At 40.7% G+C, this 20,153-nt stretch overlaps 2 protein-coding genes across 10 annotated transcripts in view; one reads left to right on the top strand and one right to left on the bottom strand.

The window, feature by feature from the left end:
• Positions 1-6,344, top strand: part of SCGN (secretagogin, EF-hand calcium binding protein) — a 40,702-nt gene extending 34,358 nt beyond the window's left edge. The window contains exon 11 of the mRNA XM_082637643.1: positions 2,822-6,344. Within this exon, the coding sequence (XP_082493769.1) occupies positions 2,822-2,950 (129 nt within the window). The 3' untranslated portion in view covers positions 2,951-6,344. The remainder of the gene's footprint in view (positions 1-2,821) is intronic.
• The window catches only part of SLC17A1 (solute carrier family 17 member 1), a 228,744-nt gene that overhangs the window by 70,245 nt on the left and 138,346 nt on the right, over positions 1-20,153 (bottom strand). The gene's annotated exons all lie outside the window — the stretch shown is intronic.

The following is a 20,153-nucleotide window of genomic DNA, read 5'->3' as shown; positions in this document are numbered from 1 at the left end:
ATATGACACATATGTTGAATTTGTGTTAACAAAATTATTTGGTTACCAGAACACTCACCCTTTTCTTTAACCTCTGGAAAATGCTACCCAAGGCTGTCCTCCATCAGTGTGATCAGATAGTAAGTCCCTGAGGGAGTGGACACCGTAATTTCTACACAAGACTTTTTGAAAGCCTGTAGCCCACTTAGCACAGCAAGAAAATCAACACAAGAATCTACAACCTAAACTAGAAAGTGGGAAGGCAAGACATTGAAGATTCCAAGCACCCACCAAGGAGAAGTAGCAATGTGAACAAAAATGTTGGAAGTCAAATAAAAGGGATGCCAGAGATGACCAGGGTGTCTGCCTGGAGATGATGAGAGGTCCTGCCCCCAGGCCTCCAAAAGTTTATTCTTTTCCCTGCTAGATATACCATCTGCTTTTCTCTGTTGTTGACAAGAAGATGGTTGGCAAGAGGGGACTCATAGAGGCCTTAGATCAGGAACCTGCGCACATTTATACTGGCAACTTGTTATTAAAATGGAAGCCCTCAGTGGTTTCAAATGATTCGTCTTCTGTGATCCAAGCATTTTTTTAGCAGTGGCATTCAGTCCTCCTGACTCCTGGTGATTTGTCAAGCATTAAAAACATAACTCAAGGGCTTCCCTGGTGGCGCAGTAGTTGGGAATTAGCCTGCCAATGCAGGGGTCACAGGTTCGAGTCCTGGTCCAGAAAAATCCCACATGCTGCGGAGCAACTAAGCCTATGCGCCACAAATACTGAGCCTGCGAGCCACAGCTACTGAGCCCTCGTGCCACAACTACTGAAGCCCACATGCCTAGAGCCCGTGCTCCACAACAAGAGAAGCCACCGCAATGAGAAGCACACCCACCGCAACGAGGAGTAGCCCCCACTCGCCGCAACTATAGAAAGCCTGTGCGTAGCAACGAAGACCCTACGCAGCCAAAAAAAACATAAATTAAAAAAACCCCCACAAAACCCAAAACCCACAACTCAAAAGATCCAAAGAAACTTCCTTTTTACACACACCCACATTCATACCCACAACTGCCTCCCCAACACATGCCTGCACACAACCTAAGATATTTCTACTCACTTAAAGGAAACAAATAAGGAAAAAAAAAGAGCTTAGAATAGTTTGCTATTGCATAAATGCCTTGGCAAATTAATATATGCTAATATGTACATGACTACCACCTGAGTCTTTTCTAAGTGTGGGAATTCACTAAAAGGATCCTGGGGCAGGGTGTCACTTGCTGCAGAAAGGATTTAGCAAAAGTGGTTTGAGGATATTGAAAACCAAATATCCCACTTGTAACCGTACAACAAATGAGCCTGTAATACAGAGCCACAGAGTGTAGCTTGCTGTGGCAAGGACCTCTAGGCCCCTTTTCCTCAGGCCACATCTATACCTGCCTGGCGCTGACCCCCCAGGGAGCTATCCTCTAGAGCCCCGACAAAGAGAACCTACTGACAATGTGTTACATGTTAGCCTCTTAGTCCAATCACTCAGGGATTCTCGGCAGAGGAGTGGAGTTCGCCAAGTTTCGCTTCTGGCCCCAGACTCTTTCACCTCCTGATATCTCCCAGAATCCTGCCCTGCTTCGGCGTTTTTTCTTCTTGCTCTGCCGTATGGCTCCGAGTTCCTGCTGTTCTCTCCCCTCCTTTGCTCTGTTAAAACCTGCTATCAGGGGTAGATTTCGTGTCAGTCATTTACCCTGTGGGACATTGCAAATTAGCTTGTCTTAATATGGCTGTCTAGTTGCAGAATGAAAGGTTTTGTTTCCTACTGCAGGTTTTCTAGAGCTTTCTTTGGAAGTGAGGAAACCTTGGGGTGGGGTTGGGTGGTAAGGGCTGCTTCCAAGAGTTCCTGAAATCAAACCCTGCAGAGCGAGCCTCTGCTGCCCACTCATAACTAGTCCACAATCAAGGGGTTTGGAAATACGACTTTTTCCTTTCTCTCCAGACACTGACTTTTAAATTTAGATTCATCACCATTCATACAGCTTCATTAGGCCAGCGATTTCGCCATGAGGGCAGAGAGAACTGGTGAAATGAGCACTTAATTGGAGACAAAAGACTTGGTATCAAAAATGCTGTTGCCACTTTCTGGCTTGGCAAGATGTCTCAGCTCTTTCTGAGCCTCCGTGTCCTAATCTGTAAACGAAGCATAATCATTTACTTTGCAAAGTTACCGCGAGGATTAAATAAAATAACCTAGGGAGAATCACTTAGTTCCAGCATTGCTCACTTTTGCAGGCCTTTGAGTTTAGAATATTTTCCTAGCTGGCCTGACTCACAATTCCTTCTTAGCCCCTGAAATAGTCCCTTGGAATAAGTGTGATGGGGCCTATCTAGCTCAACAACATAATTCTTTAGTTAGATTTTCATGCATTGTAACCCTTTTAAAAACTAGAGGCACAGAAACCTCCCACGGGGAGATAATAAATGTGCCTTCTCTCAGCAGCGTAGTGGGACAGAATTTTGGTGACAATCCTCTGCTCAAGGGAAAATATCTTTATTATGGTTGAGAAAAAGGCAGGCTTTCTGTTAGAACTGCAGAGAAGTGATGTGGGAATAGACATTCTTTTGCCTGAAGGGACATGCTGAGCAATGAACTTGTTGGCAGAAAACTTATCCTTGGCAACATTTGGTGTGATGAGGAGACAGAATCACTCCCTCATGGCCTGTCTCCAGGGAGGGGCTCTCAGAAGGCAGGGTGTCCCCTAAGCTTAGCAAACATGGAGGGGAGGCAGGGTGGCAGGAAAGGGTGGGACTGCCATTGGTTTGCCTACTGACATGTTATTTTTATTGTCCTCAGCCCAGCATCAGCGGGGTGGACCTTGATAAGTTCCGGGAGATTCTTTTGCGACACTGCGATGTGAATAAGGATGGAAAAATTCAGAAGTCTGAGCTGGCTTTGTGTCTTGGGCTGAAAATCAACCCCTAATCCCCAGACCGCTTTGCCTTTTGCTCTTAGCGTGTTTCTGAGCTCCCGCTGGTAAAACTGTATCTGTGCTTTGCTATTGGGGACACAGTAGGCAAACTTTCTAACAAATGGTGTGGTGTTCTTGGGCAAGGGGCCTTCTTTTTAATGTCCTGGTGTTTTCCTGCTTTTACTGGAAGCTCCCCCCGCCCCCACGCAGGGTCTGTGTTATTTGACCCTGGGCTTTCCTGCACCCCTAAAGACTCAGCTGACCTCCAGAATCTGCTTGGCTTGTCCTCCCCCAGTCACTGGGGAGGTGGGGCAGCTGAGTCCATCTATCTGTGCTCTTCTTTTCGGCTTTCTGCTGAATGGTATGTGGCATTCGTGGCAGCCCCATGACTTTTACAAACAGATTTCGAAGTGGAAATAAACCTGCAGCTGGAAACAAAGATGCACTGATAACTGTTTTTGTGTTGTGACCTTTGGAGGGTTCTACCTGATGGTTGGATGGATGAACTACTTCTCTAACTGGGGTGGGGGAAAGAGGAGAAGGAGAGAAAAGGGCAAGATCCTGGATGGAGTCCACATCACCAATCCTGTAGTTCTCAGGTGCCCGGATGAGTTGGAGTCAAAGTAGGAGTTGCCAATAGTCATTTTCATCTCACTGTGTGGAGAAGACCAGAACATTCATCCTGGGATGGGTTTTGCTCTTAGGTGCTTTTGCAAACTCACATGGCCAAGCAGGCAGGAATACAGAAGAAATCTGGAGAAAATCTTTCCCAGGTAACCCAAGCATCCGTCACCCCCTCCAACCATTCCTCTTCTAACAGTTTCCTCTGGCAAATCTGGGACCCCTGAAACCTCCTCCTATGCCTGTGACTATTGTGGGCCCCTCTGCAGGCTGCTGGCTCCCCCATGGACCAGACCCCCTCCCTTCACTCATGGGGCAGGGGCAGACAGATTGATTCCTCTGCTGTCCTGACACTTTATTTTCCAGAACACCCCTACCTTATACCAGACTGTGCAGGAATTTCAGGTTTAATGAAGTGTTGTAGGTAATTCAGAGAAATTATAGTGTAGAATAGTTCACTTAGAGCTGACCATAACCCAAGAAATTCTACCACTCACAGAGATCTCCCTCACTGACACACACAGGTCCTAACCTGGTTCCCTTCCTCTTAGGTGCCCCTTACTTCCAACATACAGATAATTAGTATCCATCATTACTATTTGATCAAGTGCTGTCTATGTGCCATGTACTTCTAGATGCTTTCCATACCTTAACTAATTTAGTCCTCACCAAACCCTATGAGGTAGGTACTCTCACGACAACCACCTTAGAGATGAAGAAACTGAGGTAAATAGAAACTAAGCAGCATGTCTGTGCTCATACATATCAGAGGTTGGGAGTCAGGGAGTCAACAACGGCCAATTTTCAAATGATGCCAACAGACAAGGGCTTAATCTCCAAAATATACAAACAGTTCATACAACTCAACAACAAAAAAAAGCAAACAAACCAATTGAAAAATGGGTAGAAGACTTTGATAAACATTTCTCCAAAGAAGACATACAGGTGGCCAGTAGGCGCTAAAAAGATGCTCAACATCACTAATTATTAGAGAGATGCAAATCAAAACTACAATGAGTCACCACCTGATACCTGTCAGAATGGCCATCACTAAAACGTCTACAAATGACAAATGCTGGAGAGGGTGTGGAGAAAAGGAAACCTCTCCTACACTGTTGGTGGGAATGCAAGTTGGTGCAGCCACTATGCAGAACAGTACGGAGGTTCCTCAGAAAACTGAAAATAGAATTACCCTATGACCCAGCAATCCCACTCCTGGAAATATACCCAGACAAAACTATAATTCAAAAAGATACATGCAACCCTATGCTCATAGCAGCACTATTCACAATAGCCAAAACATGGAAACAACCTAAATGTCCATCGACAGATGAATGGATAAAGAAGATGTGGGACATATATACAAATAATGGCCAATTTTCATGCATCTTTCAGGAAACCTTGGTCCTTCCCCACAGGTTTGGTCTCACTGTGGGGTCCACAGCAGCCCCCAGCAGAACATTTCTCTAAGTCTGGGTCATTCAGTGTGGATTAATGCTTCATGGGAGCTTAAAGAGAGCCCAGGAAGGAGTACAGGGCAAGCCAAGAAGGCAGACTTCTCCTCATTGTCCAAATGTTGAGCTAACTGTGTACCCACACACCCTTCAAAGAGCAAACATTTGTTTCTAGGGTTGAGACAACCTAAGCTCACAAGAAGGAAAAAATAAAAACTGGACCCAAAGCTGACATATATTCATTTAATTCATGACTCTCCCTTTAGCTACATGAGGAGAACTTTTGAGGTTACTGCTCCAGCCATGACTGTATAAATTCTTAGCCAAAGGGTCCTCAGTGTCTTTCTGGAGATAACGGAGGTGGAAGTGAGTGGGGAAGGGAAGCTTTAGTCTTTTAAGGGTAATTTGTTAAGATTCATTGAGGGCAGCTACTTGCCTTGAGCACCAGCAAGCTTTCGGTCATGGGATATGGCTGAGATTCTATCAGAAGCTCTCAGGTTTCTTGCCCAGTCATAACCTTAGGTTGGCAAAGATCTTTCCCAGCATCCAAAGAAAGGGCTGGTGGAGATCTTTAAGTGGAAGGAAGGTGGGTTTGTTCCACTTAAGGAATGAGTTCACTCAAAAACATTCTCAAGAAGTTTGAGCCTCATGTCCTATAATACAGGTGCTGGTATGTTCATTAATGGATAGTTATCCCAGTCCATTCTGGCTACTATAACAAAAATACTATTGACTGGGTGGCTTTAACAACGAACATTTATTTTTCACAATTCTAGAGGCTGGTAAGTCCAAGTTCAAGGTCCTGGTAGATTCAGTGTCTGGTGAGAACCTGCTTCTTGGTTCATAGACAGATGTCTATTCCTGTGTCCTCCAATGGTAGAAGGAACAATGAAGCTCTCTGTAGTCTCTTTTGTAAGGGCAGTAATCTCATTCATGAGGAGGACTCTGCCCTGTGACCTAATCACCTCCCAAAGGCCAAATCTCCAAATGTCAACATGTTGGGGATTAAGCTTCACCATATAAATTTTGGAGAGACACAAACATTCAGTCTATAGCAATGGCCAAGGAAAATAACTGGTCTTAGCCCTCTGCTGGAGCATCAAAGGGGAACAGAGTGCTGAATAAGGGACTGACAGAAGGCAGAAGTCTCTTACCAAAGCCCATGCTGTAAATATTTGATGGGTTGGGGAAAGGTGTGATGGCACCCCAGAGAGCTGTGCTCCTTGCTGAAGATGTTTGCTCATTCATTCCAAATCAGAAAGGAAGAAGTAAAATTGTCTCTATTTGCTGATGATGTGATCTTATATAGAGAAAATCCTAAAGACTCCACCAAAAACCTGTTAGAACTAATAAATGAATTCAGTAAAGTTGCAGTATACAAAATCAACATGCAAAATGCTATAGTATATAGCATTTTTATATTCTAACAACAAAATACATGAAAAAGGAACAAAGAAAACAATCCCATTTACAACAGCATCAAACATAATAAAATACTTAGGAATAAATTTAACCAAGGAAGTGAAAGATATGTATACTGAAAACTGTAAGACTTTGATAAAAGAAATTGAAGAAGGCACAAATAAATGGAAAGATATCCTGTGTTTATCATTTGGAAGAATTAATATTGTTAAAATGTCAATACTATCCAGAGCCATCTAATATTCAATGCAATCCATATCAAAATTCCAATAGCATTTTTCATATAGGTAGAAAAAACAATCTTAAAATTTGTATGGAACCACAAAAGACCTCAAATAACTAAAGCAAGCCTAAGAAAGAAGACCAAAGCTGGAGACATCACACTTCCTGATTTTAAACTATATTACAAAGCTACAGTAATCAGAAGGGTATGGTATGGCATAACAAACAGACACATAGACCAATGGAACAGAATTGAGAGGCCAGAAATAAACCCTCGCATATATGGTCAACTAATATTTGACAAGGGAGCCATGAATGCTCAAGAGAAAGAATAGTGTCTTCAATAAATGTTGTTGGGGAAACTGGATAGCCACATGCACAAGAATGAAACTGGATCCTCATCTTATATAACTCAACAAAAATTAACGTGAAATGGATTAAAGATTTAAATGTAACACCTGAAACAATAAAACTCCTAGACAAAAACACAGAAAGAGCTCCTTGACATTGGTCTTGGCAATGATTTTTTTGGATATGACACCAAAAGCACAAGCAACAGGAGCAAAAGTCAGTAAGTGGAACTACATCATACGAAAAAGCTTCTGCACAGCAGAAAAAACAGTTAAAATGAAGAGGCAACCTACAGAATGGGAGAACATATTTGCAAACCACCTGTCTAATAAGGGGTTAATATCCAAAATATACAAGAAACTTATGCAACTCAGTAGCAAAAAACAAACAATCTGGTTAAAAAATGGGAAGAGGATCTGAATAGACATTTTGCCAAAGAAGACATACAAATAAACAACAGGTATGTCAAAAGGTGCTCAACATTACTAATCATCAGAGAAATACAAATTAAAACCACAATATTACCTCACATATTAGAATGGCCATTATCAAAAAGACAAGAGATAAGTGTTTGCAAGGATGTGGAGAAAAGGGAACGCTTGTGCACTCTTGGTGGGAACGTAAATTGGTTCAGCTACTGTGGAAAACAGTATGGAGGTTCCTCAAAAAAATAAAAACAGAACTACCATAGGATCCAGCAATTCTACTTCTGGGTATACAGCCAAAGGAAATAAAATCAGGATCTTAAAGAGGTACCTTTACTTTCACATTTCTTTGCAGCATCATTCACAATAGCCAAGATGCAAAGACCATCTAAGTGCCCATCAATGGATAATAAAAAAGATTATATACATATAATCTTCTTCATGTATATACATATATATATATTATTCTATTTTGCTTTAATATATGTCTACATGATATTAAAGCAAAAAAGAATGTGATTATATTTGCTGCATAATGTAGCCTAAAATAAAAGGTTGAGTGATAGAATCCAATCATTCATTTCTGTAAAATTTCAGTAAAACTGGTGTGGGTACCAGCTTTACTTTATCCTGACACTGCAGTATCTGATCAGTTCAGCCAAAAATCCTACAAATCCAGCAGTTTGAATGAATTTAATAGTTGCACAAATAACAGACTTTCTGACTGAACTCAGACAAGACTTGGTATTAAAAAAACCAAAAAACAAGCAAACCAAAAAAACAGCTTCAGAGGCCCTACTATCAGACCCATAGGCTTCAATTCTGCTTCTTGATTGCTTATGAATTTATAAGTTCTGAAAGTCTGTAAGTTTTAGAAATAGCAATCGTTGGCATATTTCTGCTTTATTCTGGTAAAGATACTTAGAGTCTATGAGACTTCTAGGACAATATAAGTTTCTAACTATGAAAACAATCAATCAACCTGGCAGATAAAAATGTGTTTCTATTCCCTGATGGATCCTCTCTCTTCTTTCCCTCCAGGGTTAGAAGAACTAATTATCGTGACTGCTAACCTTCCCTCTTCACTGGTTCTCTGCATCTCCACATCCCTAGGACACCTCAGTGCCTCCCAGGCAGGCTCCTTTCCCTGAGGGTCGGCTCTGCTCTCCTCAGCTGCCCCCTCCCTCCTCTCACTGCGGTGCCTACAGCTGCCCATTCCCTCTTCTTTACCTCTGTCCGGTCTAGTCCCTTCTCACCTCCCACCTCATTCCTCTTCCCCTTGACCAATTAAAATCTACCCTTTCTTCAAAGATCTGCTCAAGCATCAACTTTCCCATAGAGCCTGCTCCAATACTCTCCACCGATGTCCTTTTACCCCCTAATTTCTGTCATTGTCTAACCAATACTCCATAATTTGATTCTAATCCTTCTGTAGTTGTTTTATACGTCTGGTTTTGTCATTTCCAATGAAGTGCCAAGCTTCTTTTAAGATCAGAAAACCTTGTTTTAGATTTCTTCCAGCAGCTGGCCCTACCTGACCACTACACACACACATATATCTCTTAGCACAGTGCCCAGTGATGAAATAGAATTTCACAGTTTAAGGCATGACAAGCAGAATTCAAACAAAAATTTTCTCTGCCCATTTGGGCCTCCTCCCTCCCCTCTAGTGTGCATCATGCATCTATCTGCATTCTGCATTAACCAGATTCCCCAGTGGCAGAAATACCTGTTCAACCATAAAGATCAATTTTTCTCCTTCTGATGCCAGCTGTGTAACTCCTTAGAATGTAATATTTGTTTCTCTAACTTATAAGGGGTCATGATGACTCACCACTCACCTTATAGGTGCAGACCACCTACAGGTGCAGCCAATATATCATTTCCCTTAAAGACTGTGATTGGGGCAGAACAGATTGGTCAGATAACCTGGTGAGATACTGGGCCATACTGAATGTAAGTTCTTAGCTTAAATATTTACTTATTACCTTATTAATGTTACTAGCTATATTCCTTGTAGTCTGCTTATTTTACAAGATTGCTTCTTGCATTACTAAATGTACGACTGAGCCTCAGAAAAAATTAATAATTAGGTGACTTGAAACAGTTGATCAAATATCCAGCTGTATAAGATCAATGATTGTAATATTATAACTCTAGATATGGGAAGAAGCAACAAAAGGGAAACATTTCCTGGACCATAACAGACTAGTAAGACAGGTGGTCCAGAGGCTTCTGGCTATTTTAACAGGGCCTAGGTCCAGTAACAGCACACTGAGTAGCCTATCGAGGAAATCCTCACCTGACCTGGGAATGAGCAATCTTAGCACCATGGGACAAAGTGGTCACGAAATGCCTCCCAAACCTTGGTTGAAATTAAGACCAAAAGAGAGGAGACTGTAAAATATAGCATGTTGCCCACCATCCAGTTCTATAAGAATCAAGTCATCAGCCACTGCAGTCACTGACCTATAATACACCTTGAAAGGAATTCAGGGCGAAGATCAGGATGAGGCACTTTGTGTTCTGGGAAAACTGACAGAACTGGCTCTGAGATAGATATTTTCAGGAGAAGACTATGTGATCCCAGTTTCCTGCATCTTCTCATACTTAGAAAAGCACTAAACCATTAACTAAGATATCTGTTCCTCACAAATAGCAAAATCTTCTACCAAGATGAGTGCCTGATTGCACATACCCATTTGCCAAAATCACATATGTACTGGCCTCTCCCTTTACCTCTTTGGAACTGTTCTCAGAGCTCTCTGAGAGACTGTCTCCTGGGTTATACTCCTCAGTTTGGCTTGAATAAAATTTTCCATTTCTTTCTTAGATTGACTATTGATTTATTTTTTGTCAACACCAGCACCAATTAGAAACTTAAAATATTACCGTGTAATGGAAAGAGTCTCAGTTATAAGACTACACAGTAGTCTGGCACTTAGTTCTAATTCTGTCTGTTCCTAGGGAAAGATCACCTAATCTCTCTACACATCAATTTCCTCATCTGTAAAATAACCGTGTTGACTTCCAGTGAAAATTATGCTGTATGTTCAGGCTTTGAGCACATCTCTCCCCAGGCCACCACTCTAAATGCATAGCAGTGTCCCAGCAAGCAATAAAAAAGACTTCTAAAAATGATGCTCACAAACAAAATCATCTTCCTGTAAGATAACACAGGGCCAGAGGTCTTGCTGGGCTCCCAATTCTGAGTCAAGAGGGTTAGCATCAGGCATTAAAAGGGATTGGAAGGCAGGAGTTGGTTTCACTGCTTGACACCAGGGGCTGGCATCAAATATACAATACAGTATTATTAACTATAGTCACCCTGCTGCATTACATCTCCAGGACTTACTTATTATATAACTGGAAGTTTGCACCTTTTGATCACCTTTGCCCAAAGTATAATCACTGAGACAATATCAATGCAAGCAATAACTTTTGACTGGCCACAGTTGGAAGTAATTAGTGAATAGAAATAGAGCAGATAATTCACACAGAAAGCCACACAGAGATGTAGTGAGATAATAAATATGAAAAAGAAAGATGGTAGCTATATTAAGAGTCCACAGTGCGTGTCTACAGCAATTCCAAACAAAAAGAACAGAAGGAATGATGGATAAATAAAACTTGAAGAGATAATGGTTGAGAGTTTCCAGAAATGAAGAAAGACATGAGTCCTCAGAATAGGAATACAGATTGAATATTAAACCTAGTAAATAAAAATAAACTCACACCAGACACTTTCTAGCAAAACTGTCGAAAATAAAGGTTAAAATGTAAAACCTCCAAAGCTATCTGAGAAAAGGAGAAAAATATTTAGTAAATGATAATTATCGTACACAGATTTTTATCAGCAAAGTTGGATGCCAAAGACAAGGGAAGATTTCCAAGTAAGCTTATTACATAATCATCTCAGAAAATGCCTTTGTGGTAAAAAGTTTTATCATTCTTTATTCTTTATATTTTCCTGACAGTAGAGAATGAAGATAATTATTTTTTTCTCCAGTTAGTATTATACAACTTTAAAAACTGTGCAAAGACATTTTCAGATCATTGACAGTACAAACAGGAAATGACTAAAGGCAGACTGGAATGAATTAGGAAATATATCCAAAGCAGAGACTGAATGATTCAACCTTTTAGAAGGAGCATTTCAGTCATTTAGAGATATTCTTTAGACAAAAGAGATGGATCTGTCATGACTTTATTCCATTATGTCACATTACTAGGAAATGCTCCCAACTCTGTGTGGAGATTGACAATGGCGATGTGAGAAAGTTGGGGGCAGCATGTCTCGGGGAAGTTGGTCTTTAAAAACACTGAAGCATTTCATGGCATTTCTTCTGATGTGATTTTCCCCCACCCTCCACTTTGTCTTGTCATAAAACTATTTATTATCTTCCTCTTAAAATAGAATTAGTGCTTGTCTAATTAACTTTCCTGGAATCTAATTATTTTTAAACATTTTCTCAACTTTCTTTATGTGAAAATGATGATATTGCAACAGAGCTGAGGTAATCATTTTCATAGGGAAATCATTTCCAGACAATTAGAGCTTGTACCTCACATTCTTCCTTTAATAACTTTGATCATTAGAGCATGAAAAGATAAATTCTGTTTTTTGCCCCCCAGATTACAGTAGAGGGAACATCTTTTTCTTTTCATACACACCATAAACGGAGGGGCAACAACCAGTGGCTTTTCTGCCATCCTGTGCTCACCTATTACCAGGAAGACCGCATGGTGGTGAAAATATGATCCTTCGCTCCTAACGTGACTTCATTACTTGGAATCAACAGGATTAATGTCTTTGGCACAACGTACTTTGCTAGATTATAAGATCCTCTCCTTGACACCAGCCACTTTGCTGCAATGGTGTCCACGTGACTGACAATACAACTTGACAGCCTTTGTTCTTCTGTACCTCCTGGAGGTTTCATTGCATGTGTGACATTTCTTTATTTAGCAAATATTTTTGCATTTAATTAATACAACATACCATCACTCTTCTGGGCGATCAGTATATAGCAGGGTCACAGACACAAAGTCCTGCTCCCTGGTCTTATATCCTGGTGTGTGCATAGCTTCTCTCTCACTCCCATCCACTGAGGAGAATTTTATTTTGCCCACTAGATTCCCAAGACCCTGTTACACAAAATAAGGGTATTAGGTAGAGACAGAATCACAGAAGTCAAGAATTCCAACTGGTTTTTGTTGGCAAGGGCTGGAGTCGTTGGGAGAGGGCCAGATCCAAAAGAGAAGGGAGGGAAGAAATGAAGCAGCTGTGTGGGCTGGAATTGGGGCACAGTTTGGGAGAGTTTGAAAAGAGGGAGGAGAGAATGGGGGCAGCTATGTGTGAGGGGTCCAAAGGGAGGAAGACAGTTCACTGGATTTTATTAATGGAATCCCCCTTTGATGTTTATTGAAAGAGTTCAATAATGATTTAAGTTTCTCTTTAAGTTTTTTTTGGTTATTGGATTGGTGTTTCCTCGAATAAACCACTATGTATAAGTAGGCCACAAGGCTGCTTAATTTTAATTCGGTAACACTTGGTAGTACCCAGAGAGGCCATCTGATACGTATGGGTTCTTCTCCTCTGAGGGGCTGGGAGTTGCTGCCCGAAACGCAGCAGCATGGTGGGAGAGGCTTCAGACCTGGGGTCTGAAATCCTGAATGTGAGTTTCAACCTAGGTTATTTTATTCTGAACAAAGTCACCTAACTTTCCTAGGATTATGCTTCTTTTACATAAAATCAAAGATGAGACTGATAGATTTCTAAGGTTCCTTCTATTATAACCACATACTTTTTAAAATTTATTTATTTTTTTTTATTTTTTGCTTTATAACAAATTTAATCAGTTATACATATACATATGTTCCCATATCCCCTCCCTTTTGCGTCTCCCTCCCACCCTCCCTATCCCACCCCTCCAGGCGTATAACCACATACTTGATGACAACCGTGTGGCAGAATTGATAACTTAATGAATTGCCTTTTGGTGAGCATATTAGCACTGTAATCATTTTGTTATTGTTTTTTGAGAACAATGCTTTCTCTCAAAAGAGTGGATAGGCTTTCTGAAACACAGCCAGTGGAAAAGATTCTGGGGGGTTACATCTTGGAGTTCCTAACAACAAGCAACATGAATGATTGCCTCTTTAGTTTCCTGTATGTGTTTCTTTGTTTCAGCTCTTTAGAAAAGTCTTAGGAATGAAAAGGGAACATGAAAGAAAGAACATAATCTCAGTCCCCCGATGGAAGGAGAAATTGAAAATAACAAATGTGGTCAAAGCTCAACTGGTCACATGGGAAGAAGTTCCATTGAGAACCATCCTGGCTCAACTGTAAGTCACTCGCTGACTTTCCCCTACTACTAATTGGTATTCTGGGTAAGCTCCAAGTTAGTTTTCCCTATCACCAGGGCCACTAGGTTTGGGTCCAGGTAGAAAACTTGGGGGGTGGAGGCTGTATCAATTAGCATTTCCCTTGAAACAACCAACCACATAATCTAAGTAACATAACTTTAAGTGTTTACTGCTCTCTAGTCTAAGATCAGCTAATCACTTTGCTGATCTTGGCTAGGCTGGCTCAGATATCTGGGGATCGGCTGGCCACTGGCTGATAGAGGCTGGCCTTAGCTTGGGCAACTGGGATAACTCAGCTCAGCTCTGTGTGTCTCATTCTCTAGGAGGCTAGTCTGCCCATGTTATCCTCATGGCAACTGCAGAAATATGAGTGGGCAGGCACTGCTCAAGCCTCTTCTTGAGCAGTATTTGCTAATGTCCCATGACCAAAGCAAAGCAGCGTCAAAGAGTACGACCAAGAGGAGGAGGGCACTGCAAAATTACATGACATGGGCACGGATTTAAGGACAGAAGAATTGGAGCCATTTTTGTGACCTACCTATCATAACCCCTGAGTCAGGAGGATCTGGCTCAAACTCTTCACCAGGGATTTGCCCCAGGGGCCCCCTTTCACATCACCAGGCCCTATTCATTTATAGTGTGTTCCTGTCACTCTCCTCTTTAACCTGGCCCACTGCCAGGCACAGTAGATTTGAAGGGTTCTGATGAATTTTTACCATAGCCTGAGTTAAACAGAACTAGAGAATTTAGTCTGCTATTTTGAAAAGAAAAAAAATCAAGTACATTGAAAAATCTAATAGAAATAACACCATCAATTCCCCTATTCGTCTTTAGTAAGAAGACATATTAAGCTTCCCCACTGAATGAAAAGCAGGGATTGGTTTCTTATTTTCCTCCCCAATATCCTTGTGAATACGTAAGTTATTTTACACAACTATTCATATTTATATTAACACAGTTCTTAAGTCTAGAGAGACCATGTCTTGGCCAGGAGCTCAGAGTAAGTTATTGGTTGGGAAGGAGGCTGGTAGGCATGTGAGTCTAGACCAGACCCCAGACTCCTACTCTCTCCTCCTTCCCTATTTCCCTCTGGTCTAGTTTCTGTGTCACTGTTTTGCATGGCCTGATGCATTTCACATTAGGGTAAGAAAATATGAGTTGAACTATTATTCAAAATTAATCAGATGGGTACATTCTTAAGGGAGACAATTTCATGACATGTTTCTAATGCTGCAATATTCTAAAGGAAAAGAGTCAGATAAATATTCTCATTTAATCTAATAGTCCTAAAAAACATGAATAAGTTAGGGCGTGTCTGGAAAAATCCTTACCAGTTTTGACTCCTGCTAAGACAGAAATAGGAAACAATATTCTAGTTCCCTCACTTGACAAAAAAAATTTTAAGGGGAAAAAAAGTACTTGACAATATAAAAACCAACAGGTTGTTTTGATGTCTCTCTCTTTCTCTCCCTCCCTTGCTTATGGTTGTTTGTAGAATGATAAAATACCATTATTAATGAAAACAATAGCTTGCAAGTTAGCAGAGCAGCCAACATCATGGAAACATCTGCTATGATGGAAGCGTAAGCAAGTGTTTTCATTCTGTATTTTAATTACAGATACTATTGTTTAAAATTACTTGCTAACAACTGTTGTCCCAAAGATGATTCAAAGCTGAAAGTTGCTTTTATGAACTAAATGGCTTCAGGGAACCTGTTTGTATGTTATATACAAGAGAGAGAAAGCGCAGGACATTTGGACCAAAGAAATGTCATCAACAGACAACTGGCTTAAGATGTGGTAGATAGAAATCAACATACAGAAAACGGTTGCATTTCTTTGCACTAACAATGAAATATCAGAAAGGGAATGTAAACAAACAATCCCTTTTAAAATTGTACCAAAAAAAAATACTTAGGAACAAACCTCACCAAGGAGATAAAGATTATATGCTCAGAGCTATAAAACATTAATGAAGGAAATTAAAGATGATCCAAAGAAATGGAAAGATATCCCATGCTCTTCAATTAGAAGAATTAATATTGCTAAAATGGCCATACTACCCAGAGCAATCTACAGATTTAATGTGATCCCTATTAAATTACCCATGACATTTTTCACAGAAATAACAAGTAATACTAACATTTATATGGAACCATAAAAGACCCAGAATTGCCAAAGCAATCCTGAGGAAAAGGAACAAACCAGGAGGCATAACCCTCCCAAACTTCAGACAATATTGCAAGGCTACAGTAATCAAAACAGCATGGTACTGGCACAAAAACAGACATATGGATCAAATGGAACAGAATAGAGAACCCAGAAATAAACTCACAAAACTAGGGACAATTAATCTTCAACAAAGGGGGCAAGAATATACAATGGGGAAAAGACAGTCTCTTCAGCAAGTGGTGTTGGGAAAGTTGGACAGCCACATGTAAATCAATGAAGTTAGAACACACCCTAACACCATATACAAAAATAAACTCAAAATGGCTTAAAGGGGCCTCCCTGGTGGCGCAGTGGTTGAGAGTCCGCCTGCCGATGCAGGGGATACGGGTTCGTGCCCCGGTCTGGGAGGATCCCATATGCCGCGGAGCGGCTGGGCCCATGAGCCATGGCCGCTGGGCCTGCGCGTCCGGGGCCTGTGCTCCGCAGCGGGAGAGGCCACAACAGTGAGAGGCCCGCATACCGCAAAAAGAAAAAAAAAAAAAAAAAAAAAAAAATGGCTTAAAGAGCTAAATATAAGACAAGACACCATAAAACTCCTAGAAGAGAACATAGGCAAAACATTCTCTGACACAAATCGTACCAATGTTTTCTTAGGTCAGTCTCCTAAGGCCATAGAAATAAAAGCAAAAATAAACAAAAGTTTGACTTAAACTTACAAGCTCTTGCACAGCAAAGGAAACCATAAATGTAACGAAAAAACAACCCACAGAATGGGAGAAAATATTTGCAAATGGGAGAAAATATTTGCAAATGATGCAATCGACCAGGGATTAACCTCCAAAATTTACAAATAGCTCATGTGTCTCAATATCAAAAACCAAAGAACCCAGTCAAAAAATGGGCAGAAGACCTTGATAGACATGTCTCCAAAGAAGACATACAGATGGCCAGTAGGCACATGAAAGATGCTCAAAATCACTAATTATTAGAGAAATGCAAATCAAAACTGCAATGAGGTACCAGCTCACACCTGTCAGAATGGCCATCAATAAAAAGTCTACAAATAACAAACGCTGGAGAGGGTGTGGAGAAAAGGGAACCTTCCTACACTGTTGGTGGAAATGTAAATTGGTGCAGCCACTATGGAAAACAGTATGGAGATTCCTCAAGAAACGAAAAAAAAGAGCTGCCATATGATCCAGCAATCTCACTCCTGGGCGTATACCCAGACAAAACTATAATTCAAAAAGATACAGGGCTTCCCTGGTGGCGCAGTGGTTGAGAGTCCGCCTGCCGATGCAGGGGACGCGGGTTCGTGCCCCGGTCCAGGAAGATCCCACATGTCGCGGAGAGGCTGGGCCCGTGAGCCATGGCCTCTGAGCCTGCGCGTCCGGAACCTGTGCTCCGCAACAGGAGAGGCCACAACAGTGAGAGGCCCGTGTACCGCCAAAAAAAAAAAAAAAAAAGATACAAGCACCCCATCTTCATAGCAGCACTATTTACAATAGGCAAGACACAGACGCAATATAAATGTCCACTGACAGATGAATGGATAAAGAAGATGAGGTATATATATATATATACACACACACACACACAATGGAACATTACTCAGCCATTAAAAAGAATGAAATAATGCCATTTGCACCAACATGGATGGACCTAGAGATTATCATACTAAGGGAAGTAAGTCAGAAAGAGAAAGACAAATACCATATGATATCACTTATATAAGGAATCTAAAATAAGACACAAATCAACATATCTATGAAAGAAAAACAGACTGACAGATATAGAGAACAAACTTGTGGTTGCCAAGGGGAATGGGGGGTAGAGGAGGGAAGGATTGGGAGTTTGGGATTAGCAGAGACAAACTATTATATATAGGATGGATAAACCACAAGGTCCTATTGTACAGCACAACAGAGAATTATATTCAATATTCTGTGACAAACCATAATGGAAAAGAATATGAAGAATATATATGTATATATATGTTTGAGTCACTTTGTACAGAAGAAATTAACACAACATTGTAAATCAACTATACTTCAATTAAAAAAAGATGTGGTGTATATATATACAAGAGAATATTACTCAGCCATAAAAAAGAATGAAATATTGCCATCTGCAGCAACACTGATGGACCTAGAGAATACAATGCTTGGTGAAATAAGTCAGACAGAGAAAGACAAATACTTATATGTGGAATCTAAAAAATAATACAAATGAATCTATATACAAAACTGAAAACAGACATAGAAAACAAACTAATGGTTATCAAAGGGGGTGGGGGGACAAGTTAGGGGTATGGGATTAGCAGATACAAACTACTATACATAAAATAGATAAGGAACAATGCTTTACTGTATAGCACAGGGAATTATATCCAATATCTTATAATAGCCTATAATGGAATATGATCTGCAGAAAACCCAAATCATCAAGCTGTACACCTGAAATTAACACAATACTGTAAATCAACTATACTTAAAAACAAACAAAAAAGGTCTGTCATTCCCTTGTCCCATCCCTGCTCCCCAAATCCCTTACAGTTACTCAACGTTCCCTTGTGGGTCCGTACATCACACATTCATGCTGACTGAGTCCTGATTTTGTAACCATGCAGTTTCTGGGACTCAGGGTGGGTGGTCCCAAAATATGCCTCAACGGCATATTGATTATTTTGAATTAAAGTCATTTAAAGAAAGAGCCAATGTAAGAACACTCTGACCCTCCTCTCTGTCTCCCTGAAAGCAGGAAATAAATTTTTCATATGGAAGGTGCCCTCCGTGCATCTGGAGGTAGAAAGACACCCTTATCTCCAGAAGAATTTGGCTGAGAAGCCCCTGTGAACAAACCTTGTTACTTCTTTAATTTACCACACAAGACCAAACTCTGCTGATGTTCCGTATCATTAAAAGCCCAAACCTAGTTTCTTTGCCCTGTCAATTCCCCTCAACTTTGTTTCTTTGTCTTAAAAATATATAAAAGCTGCCTCCTTTGGCCACTTCTTAAGTCCTATTTCTATGAGACCAAATGACAAATACCCTCCACATAACACACACACACACACACACACACACACACACACACACACTCTCTCTCTCTCTCTCTCTCTCTCTCTCTCTCTCTCTCTCTCTCCCTCTCTCTCTCACTGGAGTTGTAATACAATGATGGTAAGGGGCAGGGACACCCAAGAATGCCAGAGAAGTTTTAACTAGCCAGGAAAAAAGGGGCCTCAGAGTAAAATGAAGTCATAGAAAATAAAGTAATATTCCTTGATCACCTGAATCTGTGAACAGAGATTCATATGTGCTACACATAAATTATCCCATTCAATCATGGGATGAATGTACATTATTATTCCTATTTTACAAATCAGAAAATTTGGGCTTAGAGAGGGTAATTAAACTGTTGAAGGTCTACCAGTTAGTAAGTGACAGAGCAGAATACAAATTAATTTGTAAAACAGGAATAATGTTGATTTCTCATAGTATATTAGCCAGAATATTTTAGTTTTAAGAGCAAAATCAGACTCAAACTAGCTTCCACAAAAAGTTGTGTGCATAGAACTACAAATCATAAAGGAAGATCTGGATCCTTGACTGGGATTAGGGGCTCAAGAAACACCAATAATTCTCTCTCTCTTTTCTCCATTTCTCAGCCAGAACCTTTCTAACATGCAAAGAAGATGGCCCTTGGCAGTTCCAGATCCACATCTTCACAACTAACTGCAGGGCCAACTTTTCTGTAGCTTCAATAGAAAAATTCCAGGGCGTATTCTGATTGGTCTAGCTTGGATTACATACTATCCCTCAGCCAATCACTGTGGCCAGAGGACAGGGCACTTCAACTGGTAAGGTCTAGATCAGGAGCAGACAAAGTATAACCCTGGGGCCAAATCCAGCCCCACATGGGCCACACCTGGTCATGCTCATTCAATTATATTGTCTATGGCTGTTTTCATGCTATACCAGTAGAGGTGAGTCGTTATGATAGAGACAGTATGTCTTGCAAAGCCAAAAATATGTTCTATCTGGTGTGTGTGTGTGTATAATTATTATTACATAAGTTACAGGTATACAGTATTATAATTCTATATCTGTATACACTACAAAATGATCACCACCACAAAGCTAGTTACCATCCATCACCATTCAGTTGACTCCCTTCGCCCA

Source organism: Mesoplodon mirus (genome assembly GCF_964341445.2).
Source record: "Mesoplodon mirus genome assembly, chromosome: 12".
Lineage (NCBI taxonomy): Eukaryota > Metazoa > Chordata > Mammalia > Artiodactyla > Ziphiidae > Mesoplodon > Mesoplodon mirus.
Note: the sequence above shows the minus strand (reverse complement) of the source record. Positions and strands in the feature narration are given on the sequence as shown.